Source organism: Peromyscus californicus, unplaced genomic scaffold (genome assembly GCF_007827085.1).
Source record: "Peromyscus californicus insignis strain IS unplaced genomic scaffold, ASM782708v3 Scaffold_24__1_contigs__length_46423439, whole genome shotgun sequence".
Classification (NCBI taxonomy): domain Eukaryota; kingdom Metazoa; phylum Chordata; class Mammalia; order Rodentia; family Cricetidae; genus Peromyscus; species Peromyscus californicus.
Genome location: NW_026294535.1, coordinates 32,882,632 through 32,895,858, shown reverse-complemented (window position 1 = coordinate 32,895,858; position 13,227 = coordinate 32,882,632). Strand labels below are relative to the sequence as shown.

The 13,227-nt window shown below is 43.2% G+C and overlaps 1 protein-coding gene across 1 annotated transcript in view; it reads right to left on the bottom strand.

Moving 5' to 3' along the window:
- Positions 1-13,227, bottom strand: part of Tspan8 (tetraspanin 8) — a 33,879-nt gene that overhangs the window by 8,405 nt on the left and 12,247 nt on the right. The window contains exons 3-5 of the mRNA XM_052753767.1: positions 9,303-9,440; positions 7,636-7,710; positions 7,408-7,515 (exon numbers count right to left, since the gene is read on the bottom strand). Of these exons, the coding sequence (XP_052609727.1) occupies positions 7,408-7,515; positions 7,636-7,710; positions 9,303-9,440 (321 nt within the window). The remainder of the gene's footprint in view (positions 1-7,407; positions 7,516-7,635; positions 7,711-9,302; positions 9,441-13,227) is intronic.

The following is a 13,227-nucleotide window of genomic DNA, read 5'->3' as shown; positions in this document are numbered from 1 at the left end:
GAAGAAAGAAAGAGAAGGAAACAGAGTCATTAAAAAAACCACAAACATTGTCATCCATTGACTTGTCCTTCTAAATGTCATTACAGGGATGTGTCTTATGCTAACATACAGATTTTATTTTATTTATGTGGTGTATGTGTGCTTGCTTGTGTATGTGTGTGTATGTGTGTGTGTGTGTGTGTGTGTGTGTGTGTGTGTGTGGTGTGTGCATGCATGTGGGAGGGTATGCCAGTCCTGTGGTCATGGAAGCCAGAAGAGAGCATGGGATCCGCTGGAGCTGCATTAAGAGAGTTATAGCCAGCTGTGAGCCAGCTGACATGGACCCTGAGAACCGAACTCTGGCACTCTGAAAGAGCAGCAAGTGCTCTTTCTTAGCCACTGAGCCATCTCTGCAGTACTCCTTATGCTAAAATATGACATGTCACCTTACCCATACAGAGCACACATATACACAATGCAGATAACAATAAACTCTATTTTTAGAAAGGAAGAAATGTTTCACTTTGGTCTGAACAGCAATAAAAAGGAAAATGACTAAGATAGTAAAAGCTTGAAGAAATTGGAAATAGGGTTTTAAAAAACTAAACAAAGTTCTTAACTTTCAGTTTTAAAGACAAGAGAAAGAGTAGAGTCTGGGATATGCACCCCAGGTTCACAAAAATGTCAAGTTCTCAATTTAAATATATGTGTATATATATTTATATGTATACATCTATCTCAAGATTTCTGAGAAATTTTCAAAATAAAATTTCTATCCCAGGATCTCTGGATCAGAGACGTTTAAAATACCAAAGAATTCCAGAACTTCCCTAGGACTGAATTTTCATAGAGATCTTCAAAATAGGAAAGCAAGCACAAATTAAGGAACAGTGTTTCAGAAAAATGTTATAGAGATGAAAGCCCAGACTAAACTCACTAAAGTGGAAGAGGTTGTGGTCACGCTCCAGGAAGGCAAGGAATCAAGCCTGACTCAGAACACTATCCATGAAGAAGAGAAAGCAATCATTTCCACCCTCTCCTAAACCCATCTACTATAAAGAGCACTTCTGGAGAAACTATTGGGAAAAGTCAGTAAACAACAAATACTGGTCTTTCGGGTATGAATTTAATCCCAGCAGTTGGGAAGCAGAATCAGGCAGGTATCTGTGAATTCACGGCCAATCTGATGGATGTGGTGAGTTCCGGGACAGTTGAGACTATATTGCAAAACACAGACTCAAAAATAGATAAATAGATAGATAGATAGATAGATAGATAGATAGATAGATAGATAGATAGATAGATAGATTAAAAATGGCTGGGCACGTGCCTTTAATCTCAGCACACTTGGGAGGCAGAGGCAGGCAGATCTCTGAATTTGAGACCAGCCTGGTCTACAGAGTGGGTTCCAGGACAGTTAGGGCTACACAGAGAAACCCTGTATTGAAAAAACAACCAATGTCTGGTTTAACTTAAGGCCCACACCAGGAGAGCGAGTCTATGCCTTATACTGCCTGGATCTGGGTAGCCAAGAACCAGAGACCGAATATCCCACAATCCTAGGGTAGAACCAAATATAAATAACAAAAAAGTAATAATAATAAATGAAATGATTCCTAATGATATTCTGCTGTACTCATAGATCAGTGCCTTGTCCAGTCATCATCAGAGAGGCCTCCTCAGGCAGAAGATGGGAGCAGGTACCCATAGCCAGACATTCTGTGGAGAGACAGAGTCTAAATTGCAAATCTCCATCAGGTCCCTCTCCTCAGAAACTGGAGAATGCCTCAGAAGACGGGGAGGAAAGACTGTAGGAGTCAGAGGGGATGGAGGACACCATGAGAACATGACCCACCAAATCTACCAAGCAGGACTCACATGGGCTCACAGAGAAAGAAGCAGAAAGCACAGGGCCTGCATGGGTCTGCATCAGGTCCTCTGAGAATATGTTATGGCTGTTAGCTGGGTGTTTTTGTGGGACTCCTAACAGTGGGAGCAAGTGTGTCTCTGACTCTTTTGTCTGATCTTGGGACTCTCTTCCTCCTATTGAGTTGCCTTGTCCAGCCTTGTTAGGATGTCTTTTGCCTTGTCTTATTGTACCTTGTTTTGTCCTGTTTGGCTGTTATCTCTTAGAGACTTGCTCTTTTCTGAAGACGAGATGGAAGGGGAGTGCTGTGGGATGTCTTTCTGTTGCTGTGAATACTTGTTGCTCTGATTGGTTGATAAAGCCATTTGGCCTATGGCAGGGCAGAAAGAGCCAGGCAGGAAAATCCAAGGGAGATAGTGAAAGGAGAAAGGCGAGGCAGGGGAGATGGCATCCCACCGTCCAGGGAGCAGTGTGTAATGGTAAAGCCATGGAACACGTGGCGACATATAGATTAATGGAAATTGGCTGATTTTAGTTATAAGAGCTATAAGAGCTAGCAAGAAGGTTGAGTCATAGGCCATGTCATACAGTTCATAATTAATATAAGCCTCTGTATGTTTATTAGGGTCTGAGCAGCTGCGAGACCAGGACCGGGCAGGACACAGAAAAACTTACAGTTACAGGGAAGTGGAACTGGGAGAGAGGGCAGGTGGGAGAGGAGCTATGAGGAGTAGATAGAGGGAGGGAGGGAAGGAAGGGAGGAGGGAGGGAGGGGAAGAAAGAGGGAGAGAGGGAAAACTATGGTTGGGATGTATTGCATGGGAGAGGAATCTATTTAAAAAAAACAATAAAAGTGAAAAGGAAGAAAAAGAAAAGAACAGACTTCTAAGAGACAACAAGAAAATATAGCAAAATAAAAAGATAAAGGAAAAACTTTCATATCAAACTCCGACACAGCAACCCAACACGAGGAAGAGTCCCACAAGCAGGCAGAAGATTCAGAGACCCACTCGTTCTCATGGTCAGGAGTCCCATAAAATACAAAGCTAATAGCTATCATCTACACACAGAGGACCTGGTGTAGACCATGGAGGCCCTGTGCTTGCTGCTTCAGTTTCTGAGAGACCGTAAGTGTTTTGATTAGTTGATTCAAAGATAAGTTGGTTTGATTGGTTGTTCTCCATTCTCTCTGACTCTTCCTCTTCTGTGGGATTCCCTGGGCTCTAATGGGAGAGATTTGATGAAGAACTCCAATTTAGACCCTTTCTCCGGGATGTACTGTATGAGAGAAAACAATCTATTTTTAATTAAAAAGAAAAACAAACTCACAAAAAAATAGGAGAGGGACTTTCGTTCAATGGTTGTAGTTGGGTGGCTACACTAGTCATATTTCAAGCCCATCCTGCCCAAGTTTCGGTTGCTGACAGTGGGACCTAACCAGGAGATTTGTTGCAAAGACAAAAATGAGACAATCTGCATGAAGTGATAGGCCCAGTGCCCAGCATGTAGAATCTCCTTTTTAAAATACATGAACTATATATATATATATATATATATATATATATATATATATATATATATCAGATCACCCCACATCTGAGATAACACACCTGATGATTCTTACAGAGTCACAGAAACGTAAGGGAGAAAGCGGGGAGACAGAAAGGCTAAAGCTTGTCCTGATATCTACTCTCTGAACCTGCGATAGAGAAGTCAAGGAAAAGTGTTGTCAGAACAAATTGTAAGTTGACAGTCAGATGTAAAAGACCAGCACTGATGACACGTCACCCTTATAGAAATACTTCTTAAGAATCCTGGAGGGACACGTTCCATCGTATGGTAACAGGGAACTTGTATGGGAATTCCTTGAAATCCACAGAAAGCCATGCAACAACTTCTGTCCATAGCTGGTGTGTTTACAGATGACGTGGAGTTCGGAATAGGACCCTTTCCCCCAAAGAAATGTAACTAAAACCAAGAAAGCTAGATGGATGAACAGATAAAGCAGCTTCAGGGTGAAGCAATATGTCTCTAAGAACATATGGAGTTTTAGGCATAGGATTTGTGTGCGAGGAGAGAGCATCTCAAACAGACAACACATAGCACATTTAGTAAGCCACAGTTGTCACAGATGCCTTACATTCCGGGAAATAGGCAGTAAATGTGGCTCTACACCTGTCCCAGAATCCCACTGGATCTCTATGATCTTTTGTTCCAGGCACTTTACTAGAGAGGACCAAGATTGCTCTGGATGCCCCATGGATGGGCTGAGGCTGCCCAGATTCTTCCTGCTGTCAACTTGAATTAATCTGTGCTTTAGAAGGGAAATCATGTAGGAGGGAATGTGTGCAAGCCACGGACGGATACAGCCACTGGAAGTTAGGAAAACCAGTACCTCACACGGGAATTTAAAATGGAAACTGGCTCATATTAGAGTTCTGTTCTTGAAAACAATGCCGTAAGCAGAGTTTTTGTAAGCTGGAGTCTGTCCAAACAGGAACTGGTAAATGACCAGGGCAAACAATGCCATCTGACAAGTGGTTTAGGAAATCAAGGATGCTTCAGCTTGAAAAGCAAATTTTGGGAATCAAACAACAGCTATTTTCAAGGAAAGAGCCCTGTGTTTACAGACATCCATTGACTTCTTTTTCTGGTGAGATTCAGAATTAAGACTAAATGACATGAATTCCAGGGAGATAGTTGTTTGTTTTGGTTTTGTTTTTGTTTTTTCAAATTGAGGAAGAACACACTGATTATCAGACTAGTATAGAAGTGGGATAAGCAAAAATGGGTAGACTTTCAGCTCACTATTTAAAAGGTAGATGGTAAGTGTGAAATATTTCAATTGATGAAAAGCCAGGATGGATATCCTATAAAACCCAGCCCTCCTACAACCTTCTAAGAATTTCTATGCCAAACCACACCTACAGTGAACACTGCATGTAGATATTATGATGAGACTTCTAAAATCTAAAAGTGTGGCTAGGAAGCCTCTGACAAAAGAAAAATTCATCATGCTTTACAGCACATGTATTCACAAAGGGGGAGAAAAGCAAGAAGTGTACTCCAAGGATGTGGGAATGATAGAAAGGCAGGAAGAAGTCTCTCAAGAGACCTTGACCACACAAACCCGGTCTGACCCAGCTTCCTTCGGAAGCAATACTCAGTAAAGCCTGGGAAGGAGTCAGATAGTTGGTTAGTTTTAATGCCTCCATTTGATTTTACCTTAAAGGAGAGGGAGGGAGAGGGGGAAGAGGAGGGGAAGGGAGGGAGGGAGGGGAGAGGAGAGAGAGAGAGAGAGAGGGAGAGAGGAGAAAGGAGCTAGTAGCCGAAATAAAAAATGAGGTCCTGTAGATCTGGACTCAAATTCCAACCCCTTCATTAGTTATTTGTCAGCCCCAACTCAATAACGGTGTGCATCAGCGTGACGTCACATCTGCTTTGGTTTCATGCCCTGCAATCTTGGGTTGCAGCATTAGAGAACATTCATGAGGTGGGAACTGGGCCAAAAGGAATCACTCTCTTGAAGGGATCGCTGCTGGCTGAAGAGAGTGGGTGGAGTTTGCAGGACCGAGTTAGTTCCTAAGAGAGTGGGTTTCCATGAGAGGAGGGAAAAGAGATTTTTAAGGAAGGGTAGGGAGAGTGACAGGAGCCTGTGACTTACTCGAAAGGGACTACTAGGGTCAGAAGGGTACAAGTGGTGGGAGTGGGCAAGAGGAGGAGGGAGGAGAGTGGAGGAGAGGAGTCCAGCAAAATAAAGTGTGTATAAGAAGGACACAGGAGCCGGGCGGTGGTGGCACACGCCTTTAATCCCAGCACTCGGGAGGCATAGCCAGGAGGATCTCTGTGCGTTCGAGGCCAGCCTGGTTTACAGAGTGAGATCCAGGAAAGGCGCAAAGCTACACAGAGAAACCCTGTCTTGAAAAACCAAAAAAAAAAAAAAAAAGAACGACACAGGAAAAGCCACTGTAATACTTTGTAACCTTGTACGCTGGTTAGAAAGCAAATTTTTAAAAGAAATGTAGAAAGTCTGAACACTCAGAACTACATGAGCAAAATCAACAATAAAAGAGCAGGCCTTCCTCCTCTCTAGACTCTTGCTTCTTGTCTCTGAGTAATCTCCTCTGTATTTATTCCCACCATCGTGATGTTCTCCTCCGTGAGGACCTCACAGAACTGAGCAGATGATGCCATGCTCCTCAACCTCCAGAACTGTGAGCAAAATAACCCTCTTTTCTGCCAGGCGTAGTGGCGCAGGCCTTTAATCCCAGCACCTGGGGGACTAAGAGGCAGGCTGATCTCTGTGAGTTCGAGGCCAGCCTCATCTCCATAGTGAGTTCCAGGATAGCCAGGGCTACATAGTGAGAACCTGTCTAAAAATAACAATCAGACAAATAAACAAGCAACCCCCCAATAACACAAATAAATATCTTGTGTGTATAAAATACTTAGTCTCGGGCATTTAGGTATAGCAACACAAAACAAACCAAGTCACTGGTTCATAGGGTTGTAGGGAGCAGGAAGAGTTGTTGTAAGTGGAGAGAGGAAAAGAAGAAGGTAGACTCCTCAGCACACTACTCTTTCAGATTGTAAATATTAAAACAATTACTGGTTTGTCCCATAAAAGCTTAATTTGTTGTAGACATAGCTTCTTAATCTATCCTCTAAATGGCTTCAAATCCTAAGGGATTGGAAACTGTTACAAGCACTTTTTTCCTATTACATTGTGACATAATAATCAGTCAAAATCTGAAAAATGAACAATTTGTCTTCGCAGAGTAAACATACCAACTTAAAAAAATTAAAGAGTGGACTGAAGAGATGGCTCAGTGGTTAAGAGTACTGACTGCTGTTCCAGACGCCCTGGGTTTGATTCCCAGCAACCTCAGGGCAGCTCATCACCACCCATACCTCTAGCCCCAGGGGATCCAACGCCCTCTTCTGGTCTCTGCAGGCACCAGGAATGCATGTGATGTGCAGACATACATGCAGCAAAACACCACACATATATTTTTAAAAAGCGATAATAATAACTTTATAAGTTCCAAACCCTGGAACAAATGGCCGGAGTGCTTATGTAACATATCTAAACAGATCTGGCCGCCAGGTTCTCCTAGCATCCCTCAGTCCCTACTTGTTACAGGGTAAGGCTGACATATCCCACCCTCTGCCCTGAACTCTCCAGCCCAGGGGCTGGGCTGCCCTTTTCCCAGAGGCTCTTCCCTATATAATCCAGACATTTTGGTTACCCACCCCTTCTATACTTTTGCCCTCTTTGCTGGTACACCTGGTTCCCCTCTCTTCCCTCTTCCTTCCCCTCCCCCTCTCCCCACACGGCCCATCTCAGCCTGGTCATGTCCACTCCTCTGGACGTCCCAGATGTCCCTGCCTCTACCTATACTCTTTTAATGTCACTAAACTTTCTCCTCCACCACACGTAGGGGCAGTCACGTCCTTTCCTATCCTTTTTATTTCTTCTTTTCCTTCACTTTTTAAATTTCAAAGTTAAACACTGAGGAAATTATATTCAAATTTCCAAGTGGCCAAGACGTTCTCATTACCTCTTCTTGAAGTGCAATCATGGCCTGCTGGAATTCTTTTGCCTCAGGAGTCGTTTGAGACAAGAGTTTTGCATTGTCATAGAGCGTTTCATTCAGAAGGCGGCTAGACTGAAAATTGAAAAAAAAATATATATATATATATACGTTGTTAAATTATTCATGCCAGCGTGTAGAATTTCAATGTTTTAGGCCTTTCCAAGAGCTGTCAAACATCATCGGTGAACATACCTCAGATTTGAAAGCAGCTCCCAGGATACCTGCTGCCAGCTGCAAGAGCAGAATCAGGAGCAAGCCGATGAAAAACTGAAAGACCAGACAGAGGTGTGTTATTCTCAGAGTAGCCAGTAACTACCAACAGCACTCCAGTGTCACGTGACCCCTGGCAGCCAGAACTATCAGCCTCAGTCTCCCATTATTACACCATTGTGTTGAAGCTACAAATTGACTCGATTACTACCAAGCAACATCTCCTTTAAAAAAAATGATCAAGGAAAGTGGTTGTAATTAAATCTCATTGGAAAGACTATAGTCGATTCTCTCATCCTAAAGGGAGGTAGGTCTGAAAGCCTAGAGGACCTAAGTATTGTTTCCCTATTCCTGTTTAACACACACACAGACACACACACACACACGCACACGCACACGCACACACACACACACACACACACACACGCTCTGATTTCAAAACAGTATCTTCACTGTGGGAATCACATGGCACCATGTTCCTGGTGTAAATCCTGAACTCTGCCTGGAGGATGGAGTCCACATACCAGTTTTTTTAAAAACAAGTTCCTCAAGTAATTAAATTCCCCAAATGGTAAAAGAGGCCTCATGACTCAAACAGCTCTCACAGAAGATGTAACTGGAGTTCTGTTAAATGTGTCTCTGTCTTCTCTCTTAGTAAACAGCTAAGCACTGTTATTGTTCTCAGATACGCAAACTGCTTCTTTATTTATAGACACAAGCTTAGGTTCATTCTAATTTATACCCCACAAATACTCTATTTTCTAATAGTTTGACAAGATCTGTTCATTACTTTGCAGTCTATAAGTTAAAAAGTGAATGCCTATGGGCTATCCCAGTTCAATCCGCCCTTCTGGAAAATCCTAAACCACAAATCTGATTATCTCCCTTGCAATTTCCTTAGCACAGCCTGTACTTTACAGCCCACACAAATACATCTCCTATCATTACTGGAAATAGCCCTCTCCAGCCACACCCAACACTCCCATTCCTCACCCAGAGCAACCCTGGATCCCAGGCTCTCTTCCAGGTGACCACAGCCCACAGCACACCCTTACCTAGGCAGACAGATTATTCACTTCCACCTCTGGCTCGAAAGCTCCCTCCCCCATCTTCACCCCTCTCCTCTGCGAACACTTTCACTGTAGTATATTCTTACGTCTTTCTTTTTTTGGGGGGGCGGTGGTTCTAGACAGGGTTTCTCTGTGTAGTTTTGGTACCTGTCCTGGATCTCCCTATGTAGACCAGGCCAGCCTAGAACTCACAGAAATCCACCTGGCTCTGCCTCCCAAGTGTTGGAATCAAAGGTGTGTTCCACCACCACCCAGCATATTCTCACTTATTCTTCCCCCATGGGTTATGTCCACTTAACACAGTGTCTGACACACAGAAACATGGTCAAGTGGCTTGAATGAAGGACAGAATGAGAGAAGAAGGCATGACTGATTAAAATGTATCTTCCTTTAGACTCTAAAAGTAACCTCAAATTTAAGCCGAGGTAATCCAAAACCTAAAGCCCTAGTATCTTCCATATGTAAATCCTCTAAAATAAATGAGGCTTTCATCAAGCTTGCCAAGTCTTTGGACCAACCACAGGGACGGATAACCCTTGGGGTCCGGAGGGTGGATGCTGGGATTGGTCTGGAACCCACCAAGAGAAGCATGCAGCGGCTTTCTTTCACAGCACCACAGCAGCCCAGGAAGCCCAGAACCATGATGATGGCCCCCACCGCGATCAAGATGTTCACAGCAATGTAGGGGTTCGTGCCAGAGTCTCCAGCAGAGATGATCTACAAACAGAAGAGATTGGTGGTATGAATTCCTTGTCTTGACGTTTCTTTTTCTCCTTTTCCCAATATCTCTTGAGTACCCACTCAGTGCCAGGCCCTGTTCTGAGACCCTGAGAAGCTTTCATGGTCTAAGCTAGTGAAGGTCTCCGCTCTGGCAGAGCTCACATTCTGCTAAAATGCTACCTTCCTGAGTCGGGAAATTCTAGGATAGATAATTCTAGAGTGAAACAGTAGATGTTGAATGGAGGAACTGTAATGGCCTTTTAAAGTTGTTTCTAAAAGTTGAAAATGAAAAGTACTTTTAGTCCTTTTGATGGGATCTTTGGTTCACACAGTGTACATCTGATTCATAGAGTAGCATAACAAAAGTCTTTGTTTTATGATAATCTAATCATTTTTACTTTAGAGTACCCCAAGTTCTTAAAGTCGCTGTTGGTTATGGCATGATGTCAGAATCATGTTGAGCTGAAGAAGCTGTACATAAAAAAGCAAATGCTGTAAGATCCATTTACACAGAGCTGAAGAACATGCAAGGCTGTGGTGATAAAAATAAATGCACTTTGCCTTTGTGCAAAATAGACAAGAAGTCAGGAACTGACTGAAAAGGCCCACTTGCATCTTGGTAAGAATTCAATAAGCCCATGTTAACCCTTACTTCTCATTCCCTGAAGGACTTAACCCAGAGACTTTAATTTTACCTGACTGTTAAATTATGGGATGTTGAGTAAAATACTGTAGGTCTGTTTATGGTGGGTGGGCTACCCATCCAGTGTAACTCAGTTCTTCTATATGCTACACAAGTATCCTCTTGTACTTAACCTCATAGCACCCCAAACCCATCTGCTGCTTGTCCTGCTTGATGCATGGATGCATGTGCAGTAGTCAATTATAACTAGAGATGGAGATCTTGTGCCAGTGTTCCACCTGCATGCTGCATTCAGCGCCCCCATGCCACCTGGAACCTCAAGGTACTGGCTGTCTCCACGCAAAGACACTCAGGACTCTGTATTCTCTAATCTCTCAGACCACCCACACGTCACCTACTCTACCAAATCAATGCAAACGTAACACGCCACTAGTGATCCTTCTGTGTTGAAAGGTTTTTTAAATCCATTCATAACCTATAGGAAATGTTTATTCAATAGTCAATATGAAGGTGCGTACTGAAATTATGAAAGCTTAAACACAAAGATCCACATTCTACATGGGGTCCCACTAGGCAACAAGTTTGCAACCCCAGGACCATAAATGAACCTGAGCCTTCAGGCCCATTTGCAGTTTGTAAAAGGGAAATAGGTCAGGTCTGTGATTTCTAAAGCCTCTTTTGTCTGTAAAAGTATTTGCTCACACATAATGCTTAGATTTACAAATTTAAAGCCTGCTTATGTCATAATTTTTTTTAATTTATTTTGGGGGAGAGGTTTTTGTTTGTTTATTTGTTTGTTTTGTTGTTGAGATTGGAGCCAGACTTCTTGGGAGGGAGAATTAATTTCCTTTAAGGTTGTTGGTCCTGATAGATAGACCGCTCTGCTCTGGTGGATAGTCCCATATCTATGAGTATATGGGCAGCACAGATTGGGCCTGGTGGATTATTACAACAATAACAAAAGTAAAGACATAAATTTTGGAAAGGGTAGATTGGGTAGATCTGGGATCAGGGGAGGAGTGAGGGGTGAATATAATCAAAATACCTTGTACGAGTGTATGAAATTCACAAAGAATCGATGAAAATATATTTTTAAAAGGACTAGGAAATTATTTTATTCTATTCATTTATTTTGGTTTTGTGAGACAGGGTTTCCCTGGAAAGCAGCTCTGGCTGTCTTGGAACTCGCTCTGTAGACCAGGCTGGCCTCGAACTCACAGAGATCAGCCTGCCTCTGCCTCTCAAATGCTAGGATTAAAGATGTGTGCCACTGTGCCCAGCTGGATTAGGAAATTATTAAAGCCAGAGAAGTCATTGTTGTTAACAAGCAGGCACAAGGTCAGAGACAAAACAGATATGTCAAGAAAGCAGCTTTGGGAAGGCAGCTCTGTCTGGTCACCAGGACATGCTGTGACATCTGAACAGGCAGAAGACTCTAGCAAGGTTATTAGAACTCAGGATGGACACAGAGACAATAGATGGACTATCTACACAGGGAGCCTAAGTAGTGCAGTTGATACCCGTCCAGGCAGTAGTTAAGGACTGTGGTGAGGCCACCCACTGCCAGGGACCAGGCAGAAAGAAAGCTGTGTGCTGACCCACTGCCAGTCGCTGTTGCAAGCTCAGACCAACAAATGCCTATTCTTCCTGAAGAATGAACTAGAAATCAGAGCCGGATGTTTGTTCCAGCAGGAACCCAGCAAGCTTTCCAGAGCTGCCCCATATAAACAGAGTCTGTGTGTTTCTTAAGAAAAGGGGAGACATTCCAAAGAGGGACTGGTGGGTCTGTAAAATGAGGCTACTGGGACCTTCTTTAGATTAGAAAAGATGTTCTGAACAAGGCTGGTGCCCATGATTTTGACCTTGGAAGCTATGGAGTTTATCCTTAAAAATGACCCTTCCAAGGCACGTTAGCCGAAAGAGATGTCTCCTCCCTGTCATTCTTGTGTGTGTTTGTTCTCATGTTGGCCCTTTTAAAAAAAAACTACTAGTTCTATTTTCCCAGGAAGAAAATTCAGCTCTTCACTCAGTCTTGATTCTTTGCCACTAACTGCAGATAAACACACATCGTCAAGTTAAGTTCGCGTAAGCCAGGCTGGTTGTCCTGGTAGCGACTTTTGTTCTGGGGAGGAGGCTGATGGCACAGGGGTCTAAATGTGACTAACAGTGCTGTCTGGCCCCTGCAGTCCAGTCCATTTCATTCCCAGATGTGGCGTCGGAGTCACATTCTCTCAAGGACAACAGCTCTCTTTTAATGTGTTCAATGTGTGTCATGTCTTAACAGACTAAACACCAAATTTGCTTAACAGAAACACTGGGGAGAAAGAAAACATCGCCCAGAAATCAAATAGTAATATAAAATTCAGGCTGCGCACACATCTTCAAAAGTCCAAAGTACCCTCAAAGTGATGGTTCTTAGTCTTTTTTAAAATTATGAACGTCAAAGTCAGACAGATTACATACATATTCAAAACCCTCTTCCTCCTCTCGAACTCCAGTTCCTGGGGTCATCGGGAATTTAGAGCCACACTGATCAGAACAAATGGAATTCTGTTGAACTGGGAGGCAAGGCTCTCTGTCCTACCCAGCCCCTCCCAGTTTAATCATCTGGTGAAGTATAGAATGAGGAAGTAGCTAACTGCCTCAGGGGTTCTCTGGACTCTCTTGGATGGAAAGAGTCGTAAGAGAGAGAGCTAGAGAGGGGGAAAGAGGGAAGGGGGTAGGGCATGAATATTTCTGGAAAAGCTGTCCATGCTAGAAAAGGAAACAAACCAGCTGCCAGTTTTCTTTCCATCCTTCTTTCTACTAGGCCGTGTCCAAAGGCAGTTAGTTGTATCGTGATGTATAATGCATTTAAATAGTTTTAAAGCATCTTCTTCACCGCTGCCTTAATATCATCTTTTATAACTTTCAGTCGGAATGAGAATTCTTCTTAAGGGAGGAAAGGTATTGGAGCAAAACCTTTGAAAAGGCCCTAACAATAGATGTGACCCTGCCAAGAGCTTGCCTTCACAACCAAGGGTGAGTAAACTGCTCTGCAGGAGCTGGGACAGTAAAGCAAGGGGGTGGGAGGTAGTGGGGAGCTGGGGGAGCTGAGGGTGCTCTTTTAATTGAGAGGGAAGAAGAGAAATGCAAATAAGG